This window comes from Bufo gargarizans, chromosome 5, assembly GCF_014858855.1.
Source record: "Bufo gargarizans isolate SCDJY-AF-19 chromosome 5, ASM1485885v1, whole genome shotgun sequence".
Classification (NCBI taxonomy): domain Eukaryota; kingdom Metazoa; phylum Chordata; class Amphibia; order Anura; family Bufonidae; genus Bufo; species Bufo gargarizans.
This window is the reverse complement of record NC_058084.1, coordinates 414,449,009-414,468,337: the sequence shown is the minus strand read 5'-3', so window position 1 is coordinate 414,468,337 and position 19,329 is coordinate 414,449,009. Positions and strand designations below refer to the sequence as shown.

The 19,329-nt window shown below is 42.1% G+C and overlaps 2 protein-coding genes across 2 annotated transcripts in view; both read right to left on the bottom strand.

Moving 5' to 3' along the window:
• The window catches only part of LOC122939484 (dipeptidyl aminopeptidase-like protein 6), a 397,047-nt gene that overhangs the window by 246,543 nt on the left and 131,175 nt on the right, over positions 1 to 19,329 (bottom strand). Inside the window, exon 4 of the mRNA XM_044295552.1 lies at positions 16,352 to 16,404. Coding sequence (XP_044151487.1) covers positions 16,352 to 16,404 — 53 coding nt within the window. The remainder of the gene's footprint in view (positions 1 to 16,351; positions 16,405 to 19,329) is intronic.
• Positions 9,789 to 10,279, bottom strand: LOC122938893 (40S ribosomal protein S25). Its single transcript, XM_044294748.1, has one exon. It carries the CDS (start codon positions 10,246 to 10,248, stop codon positions 9,871 to 9,873), a length of 378 nt encoding a protein of 125 aa, XP_044150683.1. The 5' UTR covers positions 10,249 to 10,279; the 3' UTR covers positions 9,789 to 9,870.

Sequence of the window (19,329 nt, the reverse complement as noted above, 5' to 3'; positions counted from 1 at the left end):
CTAAATCACTTTATTTAAAAAATATATCTGCATCCACCTGAAAAAAAAACATTAAAGTCATGGCCACTAGAGGTTTCACTTCTAACTAGGTGCAGTCCACTGCCTGTTGTCGGCCAAGATCCATCCCTAGTAGCAGAGACACAGAAGATGGCTAAGAGGAGGTGGGGGGCATGTTAGAGCTAACTGAGATCCTGAGTCCGATAAAAGAACTGCTTCTACACTGCTTCTGAACATCTAAGGGGCCTCCTGTGTGAGCTTCAAGGCTAAAAACAAACATAGTAGAAAGTAAAAGAAAGGGTGTTACAGTGGTGATGAGCGGCAGGGGCAATATTCGAATTCGTGATATATCGAGAATTCGTTATCTCTAGTCATTATTTTCTTGATTGCGGAAATCGGCAATTGAAAAATTCTCAATAAAAAATTTGCATTACGATAATTCACATTACGAAAATTGGCAATCAACACTACTCTTAAAGTCAAAGATATTGCAGCCTTCGCATTGGCCCACAAGCTAGAAGCACGGAGGGATCATGTGCACTGATTAAAAAAAATCTCATATATATAATTATATACTAAATATTCGCAAATTCTCGAAGTGTCGATATTCATGATAAAAATTCGCAATTCGAATATGTTACAGTGGTACAGTACTTTCATAGAAGATATACAACACCTGCATCTGAGTTAAAATGCATCTAGCTGCACAGCTGAAGATGGAAATAACATAGTTGAAAAAAAATAAAAACTGTAGGGAAGTCCAAACATAACTTTTACTTCATAGTTATGATTGTACAAAGAAGCACAGCCATTATGCCAACTTTTTATGAAAACTCAGATACGCATTCTTCAAGGCCATACTGATTAAGTTCTCTCCTAATATGTTTTATGCTTCAGATCTTCCACCATTTTAGACTTTTGATAGGTGAGGTCTCCAGAACTGGACAAAGTATTCCAGATATAGCCTCAATAGCGCTCTATACAGTGGGATCATATCTCTCTTTTCCTGCTGGTTATACCTCTAGCTATACAGCCAAGCATTCTACTTGCTTTCCCATCTGCCTGCCCACACTGTGCACTTGAAGCTGTTTGATATCAGGATCCTGAGATCCTTCTCCTGAAGTCCTGGCTAACCCAGAACTGTCAACATGATACTCAGAGGGTTCCTTCTCCCCAAGTTCATTATATTACCTTTCAAAACATTGGATTGCAGTTTCCATTGTTTGGACCATTTGTCCGGAGACGCTAAACCCTTTTCCATGTTAGTAATGCTTCCAGGAATATCTACCATGTTACACACTTTTGTGTCATCAGCAAATAGGCAATCCTTACCTAACAAACTTTCTCCTATATCACCTACAAAAATATTAAAAGGAACACGATGCACTACAGACCACTTTTAACTTGTCTCTGCTCAAAATGCACACAATTAACAACTATAACCTGATATCTATTCATCGGCTCTTTATGTGGCACGGTATCAAAGGCTTTGCTGAAGTCCAGGTAGGCAATATCCACGGTGCCACTTTTATCTAACACTTTTGTGACATGGTCAAGCAATACTGTTTTGGATCCAAAAATGTGATGTTTTGTAGATGGTTAACTATCTCCTTTCTCTGGAGAGTTTCCATTATTTTTACTACTATCAGCATCAAACTAACTAGTCTTTAGTTTCCAGCTTCTTCTCTGCTACCCATCTTGTGGATAGGTCCAACATTGTCCATTCCCCATTCCTCAAGAACATGTCTGGTAAGGAGGAACTAGTATGCTCCAGAATTGGTATTACATGAAGACTGCAAGTAGTTACTAAAACAGACAAATCAGGAGAGGTAACAGTTCCTCTTCAAGATTGACTTTCTGCATCTATAGGCACTTCAGAGGCAAATCCACTGCTGCCAATATATAAAGCACTCTTCCCAGGTGTATAGTGGGATTTATGCTAAAAAATTAACAACATTTCCAACATATGTGAACCTGACTTTATTATCCTTATTTGAAGCTTTAAAATAAAATAATAATAATAATAATAATAATAATAATAATACATTAACAACTGAACTGTCTGCACTCTGTTAGAGGGTTAGAAAACAGGCTATGAATCTCTTCATTTTTATGTTCTTGCTTTACTTTACAACACAGTTCGGTGAGATTGCCATGTGGAGTGTCATACTCTGACCATACTGTACTGAATTACTGAGTGCATTGCTGTATAGCATAGACCACTTTAGCTGATCATAGTAGAGGTTATTTTTCTGCGCTTTGTATCACTACTTGTCACTAAACACACCATGGAAAGGCCTCTAGTACCTAGCGATGCTTTTCATCTCACATTTTGTTTGCCTGCCTTTGAAGTTTCTTTATTCTAGACAACAAAAGCAAAAATTTTTGCTATAAAACAGCATTTATTTTCTCGCTTGCAGAGCTTACTCAGCCTTTTTTTTTTTTTAAATAAAAGTACAAGGTATATAACCCCAGTAATGAGATGTTTTGATGATGACTCCAATCGGAGGAGCTGATCTGCTGAATTTGTACTCTTTTATTACCAAAAGCAGATTATGTGGATTGTATAGTATAGCATGCTGTCACTGTGCACAATGCACCTGATGCTTATTAGTATGCAAGAAAAACATAGGCTGGGCATGAGCAATCAATGGAGGATTGAAATACATGCATATAATATACCGATCTGGCATTGATGTATTCTGATGTACAATAATGTCAAAATATCATGTGAGACTATTAACCGGTTCTATAAATATAATAAGATTGATATTGCACTATAGACAATAGGCTTAAACCTTAGGTAGATATTTGTAAGAGATGACTATAGCCAAAATTGCTGCATCTGCGCTTCTCCTTAAAAAAAATGAACCCATTACTAGTATTAGTTCAATATGCACTCCCCACTCATTGCCTTATTTAATTCATGTAGCTTGCAGATGCTGAGCCTCCTGCATGATAAACTACTGGACCAGGAATGCCCCTTCAGATGACATTGCATTGTCGAGGGAGTGACACCATTTACATATACAAGTGAGATCTTTTATCACATTTTACAAATTTAGAAATTTTGTACCACAATTAAGCTCTATAAAAGAAAGTACCGTATGTTTCGCCCTATACACGCACTTTTTTTCCAATCAAAGTGGGTGAAAAATGACAGTGCGTCTTATGTGGCAAATACTACTGAGGGCTTCCATTATGGAAGTGCTCATTAGTACCGGAGGACCGGGAAGAGGTGAATGCAGAGCTCACTTTGCTGTGACTACGCACAGCGTGAAGATGTTGACGCACTATGTGGCCTCACGCGGTGCGCGTTGGGTCACAGCACAACACGCAGCAGGAAGGATAAGAAGAAAGCTGGATCCTAGAAGCAGTAGCGTCCAGAGCAGGAGAAGTTATTTTTATTTTATTTTATTTGGCATGGGGGTCTGATCTGAGGAGTGGGGGTCTAATCTGAGGCATTGGGGTCTCATCTGAGGTCTGAATAGAGGGGGGTCTTATTTGTATTGGGGCTCTTATCTGAGCTCTGATTGGGGGTCATTCACATTGGGATCTGAGCTGAGGTCTGATTGTGGGTCTGACCTGAGGTCTTATTGAGATCTTATTAACATTGGGGGTCTGATTGGGGCTGAGGTCTGTTTAACATTGGGGATCTGATTTGACCGTCCAAAAGGTGCTATAAAGGCATCTCACTCCACCAACTATAACCCTAATATGTACTGAGCAAAACTGCTGAATAAGTTCTGATGTTGCCTTCTGGCTAAGACTATGCTTAGCATCTGTTATCAGTGGTTACTTCTGGGCCACTGGAACTTTGAAGTGAAAGCTTTCAGATATCAGCAGTTTAAATAATGGCTACCTGTAGATGTTCCAGAGACTCTGCATCAAAACCATGGGCCTAGTTGTTTGAAAGGCTGAGATTTAGAATTACTTGAAGAGAGGTGACCCTGGGGTGCAGCAACTCGCTAGGGATGGAGGCCCAGGGTGATGACACATTTGTACGCACTTTATATCTCACGTTTTAAACACACTAGCCTCTCTTTGCTCAGGCCATCTGGCTATACAAAATAAGGAATTGTTATAATTCTGGCGAAATGTCTGGGCCATAATGGCACACATTCACTTTTATTTATTTTGTATATCACTGTCTGTTTACTTTCCATGTTTGTTTGTCACAAGGACTTTTCAGGATGGGTTTGGTTTCCCTCCCATAGGTCTGTGTGGCCATCAGATTCCTCCTCACTGCCCCTGCAACCCTTTTGATTCCCCCTTCTGGGAGGCCAGACCTTGATTTGGGTTCCTGGCAGACACCTGGTGTAACAACCCAGGTGTAAGCTAGTGCACAATTGTCTCTTCCTCAGCTTCGGCTGTGGATGGTCACCTTCCTTGATCCTTGCAGGGCCTTTCGGCTTGGAAGGATTGGTTTATGGAAAGAGCTTGAGATAGAGTTCATCCTTGTGCACTATTTTGTGTGACTTGTTGCACTTTTTTTGCACTTGGGTAAAGAGCGTCATGATCTGTGGCTTTCAATATAGAAACAGGCACAACATCCAGGAAGAAGAGGATTGACATCACCTTTCTATCGCTTTCTATCAATAGAGCTTCAGATCTATGATTCCTTATCCTCTGTCACTTGTCTGCTGCTTGTTAACTGATGTGTAGTTTTAGTGACATGTTAGTAGAGTGTAATGTACAGTGTAGGGTCTGTGCCTATGCTGTATGTTATGCCTATGTGTTATAATGTACATATGATATTTATTGTACTGTGTCCATTCTGTGCTGCGTTGCAGTACACCAGATGTCTGATGACTGGTTGTAGAAGTAGCCCTGTCTACAGATAGATGGCTGGTTTGGCCGATATTTCTAGTCATGTTTCAAGACTAATATAGGTTGAACATTGATGTATAGGATAGCTAGCTATAGGTGGCACTAGAGAGACAGTTTTTCTCCTTCTGAAGAACTAATTAGCATATTTTTCCCAGGGAGCATTGCCTGTAACAACACGCTACCAGATGGATCTCGGCAAGGCCACAGTCCTTTCCAAGAGCGTCTATTAAGAAACCTAGTTTATATCATTTAATAGCTTGCATTTCCATTTTACACACACAAAAATTAATAAAAAATGTTTCAGCAATTTCAAGCACTTTACATATTTTTTCAATAAAGCAAAATTATAGCAAAAAAAAAAATATAAACTGTTTCAGGAGCAATTAATAAACTGTGGCAGAAATAAAGTCCAGAATAAATGAAATAATTTAATATTTTCTGGCACGCCTAGTGTTTTTATATTGTAAAGCAACAAAACTACTTTATCAGCTTTATAAATTGGAAAGCAGGAGCTCATTATTCGTGGAGCAGCTGAACATCTGTTTTATTAAGCTGTCTGCTTCCTGCAGTGACTGACCTATTTTTCAGCCAATTACTAAATAATAAATGTTTGGCCGGTAATGAAGAAATCTTATTATGATTTGTTATATCTATGCTAGCATTGTTTTAGTCACAAAGGGACAATATGAGTGTACACCAGTGGCTTGTGATAGATCTCATCTAACACAGTCAAAGTTTCCAATAAGTGAAGGAGTTACTTGACCATGCATGTAAACCTCTACGAAAAAGGACCAATTAGGCCACCGGAGCATCCCTCAAGACACCATGATGATCTGCAGAATGGCCTCATGAAGATGCAAGCCTTGCATCAAAACATGAGGCCTATTATCAGTTTTTTTGCAAGTGTCTTCATTCTGGCAGCCCTTGGGATATCTATTTTTAATTTTTTATTGGATGATCTACATAACATACATAAAATACATATACTTTACTACCAGGAAAATAGAATAAAAAGCAGAAATAAAATGTGCCTGTAGAGTGAGTCTATTGTTATTCAAAAGAGATGTCAATATGTTGGAAGCTGATTAGGTTAAAGTTTTGTTTTAGGACTTGTACATTGAAGGGGCTGGAGGAGTCGGACAAGTGCTATGGCCTCTCCATAGCATCCCAAGCTCAACCCCTCATACTGTATAACGGCTGTGCTTGATATTGCAGCTCAATCCCACTCACTTGAATAGGACCGAGCTGCAGAAAGGCCATGCGGCCGATGGATGTGACGTCACAGATCGAGGAAGAGATGGATCCCCGAGGTTGGACCCCACCATTTTTACATTAAAGACCTATCCTAGAGATAAGGAATGAATTGAAAAAACTGCATAACTCATTCAATACTGAGATAATTATGAAATCAGAATATTCAATGAGCACCAGCTCATATTGTAGTTAATAGGATAAATATAATTGAAGATATCTTAGATCCTCAGAACTCAGAGACATTTTTAAAGGGCATCTGTCAGCAGATCTGTACCTATGACCCTGGCTGACCTGTTACATGTGCACCTGGCAGCTGAGGACATCTGTGTTGGTCCCATGTTCATATGTACTCGTATTGCTGAGAAAAATGATGTTTTATTATATGCAAATGAGCCTCCACTTTAATCCACACTCTTCAAAATAAGTAAAAAGTCACGGATTTTAGCACAAAACATGATTCACATCATCTATGACATTTTGAGGCTGAGTTTATGATAACACTTGGCATAACCTGATCAACCATGAACCATGACCATTAACCCATGAAGAAGCATGCACTGTCATTTTCAATTAAAATCAATGAGATTTACAAAAACAGCCAGTCCCAATGGTGGATACACCATCAAAGTCTCCTTGAGAGTTTCATTCACGCATGGGGAAGGTATTAAGACTGACGATTCTTACACTGGTGCTAATAACAAATCCCGCTGGGATGGTAATAATTAGTGTTGAGCAAAGCAAAGCATTGAAAACGGAATTCATTCAGAAGTTTATGAAAACTTTCATTCGCAGCAAATCTGAATTTCCTCACGCTTCGTGGTAACGAATCCGTTTTTTCTAAAATGGTTGCTACACTTGTTACAAAGTGAAAGGAAGAAGCCTGGGAATACGAGATCACCCATTATGAGGTGCAGCCAGCCAATCTGCAGATAGTCTTCCCCTGTGATGTCACAGCCTTATAAAACCTTCATCCAATGCAGTCAATCTGAATTTCAGGAAACATTTGATTCACCAGGAAGCCGAATTTCCTCGAGCTTCGTGGTAACGAATCAATTTTTCCCAAAATAGTGTCTGAAAGTAACAAAAATTAGACTCATCTCATCCACTTGATCGTAGAGAGGTCGTCCACTCCTGTCTTAATTGAAGAAAACCATCAAAGGATCTGCGACAAGTGTGATGACCTCACAAAGTGATAACCCTGGGTGTGCGCAGTGACGTCATCACTAATGACGTCACTGTGCGCACCCAGCGTGATCATGTAGTGACGGCCTCTTCGTGAGCAAGTAGATGAGTTCAGTATAATTTTTCTTTTAACCCATGATTAACCGCTGAACAGCAGAATGTGAGTCACATATGCCGCGATCAGCTAAATTTGTTTTTGCCAAATTTTTACATGTGTTTTTGTGTTTTTGGGTGGTGGTGCTCCCCATGTTAGCTGTAAGTCTATGGGAGTTATGAAAATCAACATAAGCATCCTTTTTTTTTTTTTTTCACTTATGTTTGGATCCATGACACTTTTTTTTTTTAAATTGTAGCAACCTCATTTGCTAAATTTTTGTGCCATAGATATTATTCTTGCTCCTACTTGAGTCAATGTATGTTGTGTATTTTTAAGGTGTTTTTAGCAATTTTTTTATCAATAGCTTTTTTTTTTATAGAGATCTACAGTGTTAGTGACCTCAGAGGGGGGTAAATACATTTCTTCTTTAAAATGAGCCACAAAAAAAAAATGCACCAGATTTGTTGAAAATGGTGCATCTTAGGTTTGCCTGCTTACCAGTGAAGCCCTGCCCCTTTCTGCTAAGCCCCACCCCCATTGAGCCTGTCAGAAAAAAGCATAGAAATCATAGATGCACCAATTTGTGGCACTTTTTAGACTTATTAGTAAATCTGAGATAGTGTGTTTTACCACTAGTGCTTTATTTATGGTATTTTTTTCCCTGTAGAGAAAACCACGAAGAGCTACTGAAAAAAAAAAAAAATCCAGAAAAGTCACGCAACAGTGTAGAGAAACACTACCCAATACCAGTGAAAGCACCCTAGAAACCTGTGTGAAAGAACCCTAAAAATGTGTGTCACATGACAAAGGCATCCATTTTTTCTTTATTGGTGAAGAAGCTTTTGATGCATTTTAAGCACATAGCTAGCTGGTCACTTGGCCGACCCCAGGGAGTACCCTTCAAACATAACTGAGATTAGTGATCTCTCCGAGCCAATACATAATCTATACCTTGGCCAGATGGGCCACAGTTTGTTGGTCCAGAAATCCTTTTTAGAAATGTCTTGATTTATTGTACTTTTCTCTTACCAAGCTGACTCTGCCGATATTCAATAATTTAACATTCTGTCTGCTTTCTTTTTGTTCACTTCTCTCCCATCAGCTATGCTGTGATCCGAGATTTTACTCTCAGACAGCATTGCTTCACTTTCGAGTCCATTTAAAAAATCGTTGAAATCCGATCAGCTATCTGAGAAGAGTGCGTTCCCCAATTCAGCCCCGGGAAAAGACTAGTCATCTAAATGCAATCAGTGGCACAATCTCGAATAACACTACTGTGGCTAAAATCCTGTTTGGAAAGTTGCATATTAAATACGGTTTAGACACTACTGCTAAATATTTTTTGTTCTCTCAGCCAACTTAGTAGGAAATCTGTGCGCTGATTTTCCCACGCCCCAGCTGTTAGACGTTGCTGAGATCTATAACTGTACTGCCAGTGCTGTCCACTAGATGGCAGTCGTATTTGGAAATTTAAAATAAATAAATAAATAAAATCACACTTTTATATATATGGAAACTAGTAGATCATGAAAGAAAAAGATGTCTGACTATTATAGGATCACAAGTCTGTTAATGTAAACCCAGGAGGCAGTAGAATGAAACATTACTGAATAGAAGGAAATGAGACGCTGATGATGCTCATTTCTTGCTGGTATTCAGGCGCCTATACAAGTGAAGGTACATGTTTGCAGCTGAGCAACATTGGATGTACTTAGCATTTACTTATGTCTTTCTGTCTGCATATAAGAAATGATGATGTTTAAACCGAACATATTCATAGACTTCTATGGACTCGACATGTCAAAAGATTATTTTTGGCATCCATTTTATCGGTATGTGTGCATAGCATTAAAAACAAGAGTCAGTAGGTGGACAATAAATGTAACTGAATGGCCTATACATCAGAAGAGTTTTCCAGCATAAATGTCAGATGAACATTTCAGATGTTTAAAGCCTGTCAGCATGTCCAATTTGCCCTACTTGAAAACAGTATGACATAGTGGCCGGTGCAGGTATTACACTAAACTGTTTTACTGCAGTACTTGAGGAATATAGGTTTAAGAAGTCTTGGTCTCTGGGAGAAGAGTCCATTGGGTCAATTCCATAGGGCTTCTCCTTGCCAAGCTCATCAGAACAACAGAATACAAGAGTGTATGCGAACCCAGCCTTGGAGAGAAGCCACAGGGGAGCCAACCAGCAGACACTTCTCAAGCCTAAGACTTAGGCCTCATGCACACGCAAAAAACAGATCCACAAAAAATACGGATGATATCCGTGTGCATTCCGTATTTTGCGGAATGGAACAGCTGGCCCCTGATAGAACAGTACTATCCTTGTCCATAATGCAGACAATAATAAGACATGTTCTATTTTTTTGTTGAACGGAAATATGGACATACGGAAACGGAATGCACACGGAGTAGCTTCCTTTTTTTTTTTTTTTTTTAAGTCACAACTTTTTATTAGATCATTTACATAGAAAATGTGGTCGCTCCCAATCCAGGTCCCGTTTAGGATTCCTCGGTTCCTGGAGGGGCGTCACCTCCCTTGGTGTTTCTGGTGTAGATAACCTGCGCTCTGTGTTTGGACACCAACTTGATCAGACCTTTGTTGAGCAGCTCCTGGAGGGCGGCCCTGGCCAGCGAGCCTCTGATCTTCAGCCTCTCGGATACTACTGCTGGGGTGATGAGCTTGTAGTTGGGAACCTCTTTGCACAGTTTTTCATATGTGGCCTTGTCGAACAGCACTAGATTGTTCAGCTTGTCCCTGACCTTCCCCTTGGACCACTTCTTCTTCTTGGCCTTGCCCCCAGACTTGTTGACGGGATCTTTGTCCTTTTTGGCGGACTTGCCCGCATCCTTTTTCTTCTTATCGTCTTTAGGAGGCATGCTGCTGCTCGTTCAAAGATGTCGGACAGAAAGGGGAGTAGCTTCCTTTTTTTGCTAACTAATTGAAATGAATGGTTCCGTATTATGTTTAAAAAAAAAAAAAATGGAACGTACACAGAAAGAAAATACGTTTGTATGCATGAGGCCTTAAAGGGCATATCCTGGAAAAGATAATGATGACCTATCATCAGGATAGGTCATCATTATCACATTGAAGGAGATCCAAGTCCCAACACCCTTGCTGACAGTGGCGTAGGGATCGCCATAGCAACCATAGCAGTGGCTATGGGGCCCTACGCCACTGGGGGCCCGTCCGGACCGCATTCTTTTTTTTTTTTTTTTTTTTTTTTTTTTTTATTAACAGTCACAGTGCACAGTAAAAACACACAGGCAGCCAGGCCCGACCGCCCGGCCAGTGTAGTGGGCGTGGGCGGTCCGCGGCTCGGGCCTGGCTGGGGGGAAGGCAAGGAGGAGTAGTCAGGTCAGGACTGGAAGCTGAAGCAGGCGGGCCTGGGGCTCACTGCCGCACGAGCAGAAGAGGTAGGTAACTAGAGGGAGGAGGAGGAGGCGGACTCAGGCGGTGAAGGGGGCGGGGCCGGGTTGTGGAGGGGCGGGGCCAGACCGTGGAGGGGGTGGGGCCGAACCAGGCCGTGGAGGGGGGGGGTTACCTGTTGTGGAGGGACTAGGGAGGGAGAGGGAGTGCTGCTGCACTGGCGCCAGTCAGATTAGCGCTATCTCTATCTGAGTCGCTCTGTCACTGACCTGACATCAGTGACATTGCTCCGCCTCTCCCCTCCTTTCTTATGATGGACAGTGACCTGCAACAGGACGTCCCGATGTGGGCGGAGCTATAATAGCCCCGCCCCCTTTTCTGCCCGCGATTCCTGCTACCTGAAGTTGAACCTTCCCTGCCCAGCATGCTAAACACCAGTTGGATTGCCACAACTGCACCAGTGATGTGAGTGGCAGGGGAACTGGGGTTATATTCAGCTTTCTCAGACTGTGCACATGTGACCTGCAGTACAGTAGGAAAGCTGGGTGAATTATATCATGAGATGTCATCCAGCTTCTCTGCTATCCTGCATGGCACAAGTGCAGAGGCATTAGAGTGTGGGGAAGAGGCACAGCAGGAAAGCTGGGTGTCTATATATGTGTATTGTATATGTGTGCGTCCATGTATGTGGTGACTGTGTGTATAAGTGTGCCCCTGTATGTGAAGAGTATGTGCATGAGTGCGTCCATGTATGTAGAGAGTATGTGTATGACAGCGTCCATGTATGTGGAGAGTGTGTGTATGACAGCGTCCATGTATGTGGAGAGTGCTGTTATGACTGCGTCCATGTATGTGGAGAGTGCGTGTATGACTGCGTCCATGTATGTGGAGAGTGCGTGTATGACTGCGTCCATGTATGTGGAGAGTGCGTGTATGACTGCGTCCATGTATGTGGAGAGTGCGTGTATGACTGCGTCCATGTATGTGGAGAGTGCGTGTATGACTGCGTCCATGTATGTGGAGAGTGCGTGTATGACTGCGTCCATGTATGTGGAGAGTGCGTGTATGACTGCGTCCATGTATGTGGAGAGTGCGTCCATGGCTGCGTCCATGTATGTGGAGAGTGCGTGTATGACTGCGTCCATGTATGTGGAGAGTGAGTGTATGACTGCGTCCATGTATGTGGAGAGTGAGTGTATGACTGCGTCCATGTATGTGGAGAGTGCGTGTACGAGTGCGTCCATGTATGTGGAGAGTGCGTCCATGGCTGCGTCCATGTATGTGGAGAGTGCGTGTATGACTGCGTCCATGTATGTGAAGAGTATGTGCATGAGTGCGTCCATGTATGTGGAGAGTGTGTGTATGACAGCGTCCATGTATGTGGAGAGTGCGTGTATGACTGCGTCCATGTATGTGGAGAGTGTGTGTATGACAGCGTCCATGTATGTGGAGAGTGCTGTTATGACTGCGTCCATGTATGTGGAGAGTGCGTGTATGACTGCGTCCATGTATGTGGAGAGTGCGTGTATGACTGCGTCCATGTATGTGGAGAGTGCGTGTATGACTGCGTCCATGTATGTGGAGAGTGCGTGTATGACTGCGTCCATGTATGTGGAGAGTGCGTGTATGACTGCGTCCATGTATGTGGAGAGTGCGTGTATGACTGCGTCCATGTATGTGGAGAGTGCGTCCATGGCTGCGTCCATGTATGTGGAGAGTGCGTGTATGACTGCGTCCATGTATGTGGAGAGTGCGTGTATGACTGCGTCCATGTATGTGGAGAGTGCGTGTATGACTGCGTCCATGTATGTGGAGAGTGCGTGTATGACTGCGTCCATGTATGTGGAGAGTGCGTGTACGAGTGCGTCCATGTATGTGGAGAGTGCGTCCATGGCTGCGTCCATGTATGTGGAGAGTGCGTGTATGACTGCGTCCATGTATGTGAAGAGTGCGTGTATGACTGCGTCCATGTATGTGGAGAGTGCGTGTATGACTGCGTCCATGTATGTGGAGAGTGCGTGTACGAGTGCGTCCATGTATGTGGAGAGTGCGTCCATGGCTGCAGTATGAAAGGTACAGAGGCTGAGATACTTGTGGATATGTAAAGGTAAATCAGACAGGTCTATTACAATTGCAGCGCAGGTTTTAAAGGGGTTGAGTTGAATATAAACTCCGTCAGCAACTGGAAATGTCAAAAAACAAAGTTGTGCTAAAAATGACAGTAAATACAGTAAATAAAAAGTCTTTGTGAAGAAGTGTGTGTGGAGGGCCCCGTACAAAAATTTGCTATGGGGCCCAGTCAGTTCTAGTTACGCCTCTGCTTGCTGATCAGCTTTCTCAGGAAGCCGCAGCACTCACCAGGACTCCCCGCAGCTTTCCAAGCACAGTGCTGTACGTTGTATAGCTGCTATGCTTGGTATTGCAGCTTAGCCCCACTGACTTGAATGGGTATGAAGCGAAACGAAGCCACGTGACCCATTTATGGTGACATCACATGGCCTAGGAAGAGGCCTCAGTGTGGAGCACCCATCCTTTTCTCACAGCTGGGTGTCGGAGCCCCATAGATCTGATATTGATAAGGATAGGTCATCAATATTTTTTCCTGGATAACCTGGAAAATACCTATCCATAGGATAGGTCATCATTATCACATTGTCAAGGGTCCAAGCTCCGGCACCCTCGCTGATCAGTTGTTTCAGGCAGCCGCAGTGCTCACTGGAACTCTGAGTATTGTGGCCTTCCAGCTGCTTTCTAAGCACAGAACGGTACATTGCATGCAATGCAATGCTTCCAAGCAGATTGGCGAGGGTCCCAGGTGTCAAACCCACACAGATCTGATATTGATAGGGATAGGTCATCAATATCTTTTCCCGGATAACCCCTTTAGATTTAGTAGTGTGTCAATACTAAGAGTTCTATCCAAGATTGTATGAACCTGAGAAACCTTGAAGGAGCTTTGATGAATTTCTTGAAATAAAAAGAGCTGGTTATAGAATTGATCGAGAGACTGAGTCATTTAGAGACTAAAGCTGACTATAGATATTCAATAACTGAAGGCCGAAAGCGGATTTAGAACATCTGCTACCAAGGTCAAACATCCAACTCAGATGAGAGGAAGGCCCTGAAGCCTGATGCTGATATTTTATATCCGAAAATTCGATAAGCCAATTCTGGCAGCCTTGAGGCTTCGTTTTTCCAGATTTTCACAGGAAGGTATCACAAATCAGTAACTTTATAGTGTTAGATATAAACATTATCGAGCTGAAGGATTTTGATTTTTTTTCCATCAGATATCTTTTGTTTTATGTTTGTTTTTTGAATGAGAAAACTAGAGATATATCTACTTATCATCTATAACTTTACCGTAAATATCATGTCTGATACATAAGCTGAATGATCATACTGCAAAAAAATTGTCTTCTCAGCCTTCCCTTTAAACGGGTTATCAAAGACTTAAAAAGACCTCAGAGAGTGCGCAACCCACAGTGGGGTTCATACTTACTAGTCCCTGCCGCTGGGTTCAGGCTCCTTTGCTTCCCGGCCATCTCTGCAGCTCCGCAATGCTCTGGCATCAACATCCTGTTGATGGGCATCACATTCCACAAGGGTGACAGGTCATTGCTGCATCGAGTGATTGGCTGCAGTGGTCACGTGACGCCCATCAATAGGATGTTGATGCCAAAGCATTGTGAAGTTGCAGAGATGGCCAGGGAGCAAAGGATCTGGAAGCCAGCAGACTATTAAGTATGAACTCCACTGAGGGTTGGCCACTCTCTGAGTTATTTTTAAGTCTTGGATAACCCCATTTACCCCTTTAAACGTGTACAAGAAAATCATCTAAGTAAGCAAGTTCACATAGGGAATTGGCAGCAGATTGTTTCATGACAAAGTCTAATTTGCCCACCCATTTAGCATTAAGTGGTGGCCATTGAAATTAATGGCTATCCATGTAATACAGGGTCATATTGTATCCACCAGAGCCGAAGTCACTCTACATTCTTGTTCATAGCGCGTACCCCCCTTCCTAATAAGGCATACAGTATCAGTCAAAAGTTTGGACACACCTTTTTATTCCATTATACAGGGTGGGCCACTTATATGGATACACCTTAATAAAATGGGAATGGTTGGTGATATTAACTTCCTGTTTGTGGCACATTAGTATATGTGAGGGGGGAAACTTTTCAAGATGGGTGGTGACCATGGTGGCCATTTTGAAGTCGGCCATTTTGAATCTAACTTTAGTTTTTTCAATAGGAAGAGTGTCATGTGACACATCAATCTTATTGGGACTTTCACAAGAAAAACAATGGTGTGCTTGGTTTTAACGTAACTTTATTCTTTTATGAGTTATTTACACGTTTCTGACCACTTATAAAATGTGTTCAATGTGCTGCCCATTGTGTTGGATTGTCAATGCAACCCTCTTCTCCCACTCTTCACACACTGATAGCAACACCGCAGGAGAAATGCTAGCACAGGCTTCCAGTATCCGTAGTTTCAGGTGCTGCACAGCATAGGCTGTGAAGATACGAGATGTGCAGCACCTGAAACTACGGATACTGGAAGCCTGTGCTAGCATTTCTCCTGCGGTGTTGCTATCAGTGTGTGAAGAGTGGGAGAAGAGGGTTGCATTGACAATCCAACACAATGGGCAGCACATTGAACACATTTTATAAGTGGTCAGAAACTTGTAAATAACTCATAAAACAATAAAGTTATGTTAAAACCAAGCACGCCATAGTTTTTATTGTGAAATTCCTAATAAGTTTGAAGTGTCACATGACCCTCTTCCTATTGAAAAAAAATAGTTGGATTCAAAATGGCCGACTTCAAAATGGCCGCCATGGTCACCACCCATCTTGAAAAGTTTCCCCCTCACATATACTAATGTGCCACAAACAGGAAGTTAATATCACCAACCATTCCCATTTTATTAAGGTGTATCCATATAAATGGCCCACCCTGTAGATTCACATTGAAGACATGAAAACAATGAAAGAACACATATGGAATCGAGGAGTAAACCAGGATATGTTCTACCTTTCAGATTATTCAAAGAAGCCCCCTTTTGTTTCAATGACAGCTTTGCACACGCTTGGTTTTCTTTCAATCAGATTCATGAGGTAATTGACCATGGTATCTCAGGGGTTCAAAGTCTGTGATCGGTGTTATTGCTAATCACGGACTCTGCCACCAGGTCTTTGCTGTTTAAAATAGCAGGCACTTGACAGCTATGCTCAGCCCAAGACCCGACATCTAGCGTTCATGTACACCCGATATCAGGAAAGGGGTTAATGTCTATTATATTTGGCTTTGAAACAGTAAGAAATTAGTGAACCCCCACTAAACATTAATAAGACCTACTAAACATTTGTGTAGAGATGAGTAAAGCCATTGTAAACTAATTGGATTCAACCTGAATTTTGAAAATAAAATGAGTTGGATCCACATTTTTTATGATTCTATTCTAGGAAATTTTGGAAAGAGAGAAAGATGGTGACCTCAGAGTGTCAAATTGAAGCACTTTAAAATAATTTTGAGGAATTGACTCATCTGTACATTTGTGCCAATCATCACAAGCATTAAAGGTGGAAACAGAAGTCTTACCCGGTGATGAGGTTACATAGGGCGTACTGCGCTGTAAACGAGTGCTGGTAAATCTGCAATAACAAAATGAAATACGTAAGGAACACTGACATAAAGCAACAAGAAATATCCAGCTGAGTTCCAGGTCTGAACTGTGGAGGCCTTATTTAACCCCTTCTTGACCAGGTAGTAGACCTGCAATATATTAATGGTCCTCCTTCCTCCATGATCCCAGGTTGCATAGAACATCCGGATCTGGCAGGCTGTTCATTACTGCAGACCTGACTGATCCTATGGTGCTGCTGGACTGGGCTGATCAGGCTATCAGCACAATCCTATTGATACCTGCAGGTACAGTATCTCGTCTTTTTAACTACTTCATTGCCGGAGTGTTTATCCCCCTTCCTTACCATCTCACTATGCAAATAACTGATTAATTTCTGAGCCAGCCTACATGTATTTGATATTATTTTTCTCGGGACACCTTAGACCTTCTTTGTGCCATTAGATGATGAATATAATATTTGAAAAAAATATTTAAGGAAAAACTGTTAAAATTATGAAAAAAAAAATATTTCACATTAGGTTACTTTCACATTAGCGTTTTTTGCGTATCCGTCATGGATCTGCAAAAACGCTTCAGTTACCATAATACAACCGCATGCATCCGTCATAAACGGATCCAGTTGTATTATGTCTTCTATAGCCATGACGCATCCGTCATGAACACCACTGAAAGTCAATGGGGGACGGATCCGTTTTTTATTGTGTCAGAGAAAACGGATCCGTCCCCATTGACTTACATTGTGTCAGGATCCTTCTTGCTCCGCACCACATCACGGACAGAAAAAAGCTGCTTGCAGCGTTATTCTGTCCGCGATGGGAACGCAACAAAACTGAACAGAATACATTCTGGTGCGCTCCGTTACATTCAGTTCAGTTTTGTCCCCATTGACAATAAATGGAGACAAAACGGAAGCGCTTTCTTCCGCTATATAGATCCCATGACGGCTATCCATTGACGGATCTCAATAGCGGAATTGAAAATGCTCATGTGAAAGTAGCCTTACAAAGGGTTTCAAAACAAAACATTTCTAAAACCATTCCCGTACGCTTGTACCCTGAAAATGGACACTATTTATGTAATTTATCTACTGGCTGGGCCCGCTGTGAGACTTCAATAGACTGGAGCGCATTTTGGACTTTGGCGGCCTATGTTTCTATTGCTGGTTCTATAGCACTGTACAGCGCCAAAACGCTACAAGCCCCCTTCAAAGTGACTTCTTTTATGTTATTCATCTTGGGAAAATTTGGACATTTTAATTTCATTTTTTTAATGATTTTTTTTATTATCATTTTTTTATTTTTTAGCTATTTATATTTTATTTACCTATTTTAAGTGAATTAACACCTTTCTGCCACACTCAAGGCAGAGAGAGGTTAATTCCCAGCCTGCAGGCTGACATTTCATTTTAAAGCCAGCAGGTGGCGCTCTTACATAAACGCGCTCCCTGCCGCCTTTCTACTTCTTCAATGTAATACACGCTTGCAGCAGAGTGCTACAAGCCTGTATTACTGCTCCAGCTGGCCACGTCGCACCTCCCTGTGATCGCAGTTGTCTAATGACAGCACGGTCACAGCGATCTGCAGCGGCACGGACCCCCGGCAGATTGCGATCTCACCCGACGCTTTCATACGTCGGATTACAGATAAGAGCCTACCGACGTAGAAAGTGGATACAAAATATACACCTCTCAAAAGCCATGTGCAGAATATAAATGATCCTACATGAAATGAACATGTTTTGCAATGGGCACGAGGTGCCGTTGCCCAAACCATAAAATAATTACCTCCAGTTTCCAATTTTAGACTCTTCTACCATCTAAGTGCCATCGAAGCGTTCCTTCAGAATTCACTTGTATGGGACTGCAGCGAGCACTGTACTTTGCAGTCCCATAGAGGTGAATAGAGCGAAGGACGCACAAGCACACCAAAGCTCCATTCTCATGGGGTAAGCAGGGGGGGGGGGGGATACCCAATAGCGGCCAATATTAACGCTGTAACCATAACTAAAGATTCGCTTAATCTTAAAATGTAAATTTTATTAGTACGCATTTAAAATGGTTGGAACAATTAACAGGACAAAATTAAAATAAATGGCAGCCAGACCCTATTGTGTATGCTAATGTGTGAGTCTGGTTAGCTCGCCTATATGCTTATTTTCAATATGAGGTGTCACCCCAGCAACTTGTGAGTAATATACACCCAAAACATCCACAGTATGTACTGTAAGACCTCATGCACACGACTGTTCTGTTTTTTGCGGTCCGTAAATTGCGGATCCGCAAAACACAAAAGCCGCCCGTGTGGCTTTCGCAATTTGCGGAACGGAACGTGCGGCCCATTGTAGAAATGCGTATTCTTGTCTGCAAATATTTTCTTTTGCGGGGCCACGGAACGGAGCAACGGATGCAGACAGCACACAGAGTGATGTCCGCATCTTTTGCGGCCCCATTGAAGTGAATGGATCCGCAGCTGAGCCGCAAAAACTGCGTCTCGGATGCGGACCAAAACAACGGTCGTGTGCATGAGGCCTAACATGATGGCTGGTAAAGTACTGGCAGAGGTGTATATCTCACCAGCAATACTCAGATGGGTGAGATAGGAAAGCTGGAAGATTTCAGCAAAGTGTAGTTTGCTAAGGCACGTTTCTTTAAAGTGTTTTATGGGCCTGAATTTTGGTGATAAAAAAACACTTTTTAGTTAGCACCCGGATGGGCATGAACTTTTGTTTTGTGGTTTATTTTCTATTTTGGTGCCGTGCATTCACTCAAATGAACATCCCCTGCTGGGATTTATAAGTTAACAAGAATGTATGGGATTCTCAAGAAACTTTAGAAGCTGTAGTCCTCTCCTCTTATACTCCCTCTCTGAATAGTCCTCTGTCATCCCATAATAACAGTCTGGGCATGCTGGGAGTTGTAGTCCTCTACTCCTAC

Coding starts and splice junctions, on each gene's coding strand:
- LOC122938893 (XM_044294748.1), bottom strand. CDS start 10,248: ATGCCTCCTAAAGACGATAAGAAGAAAAAGGATGCGGGCAAGTCCGCC.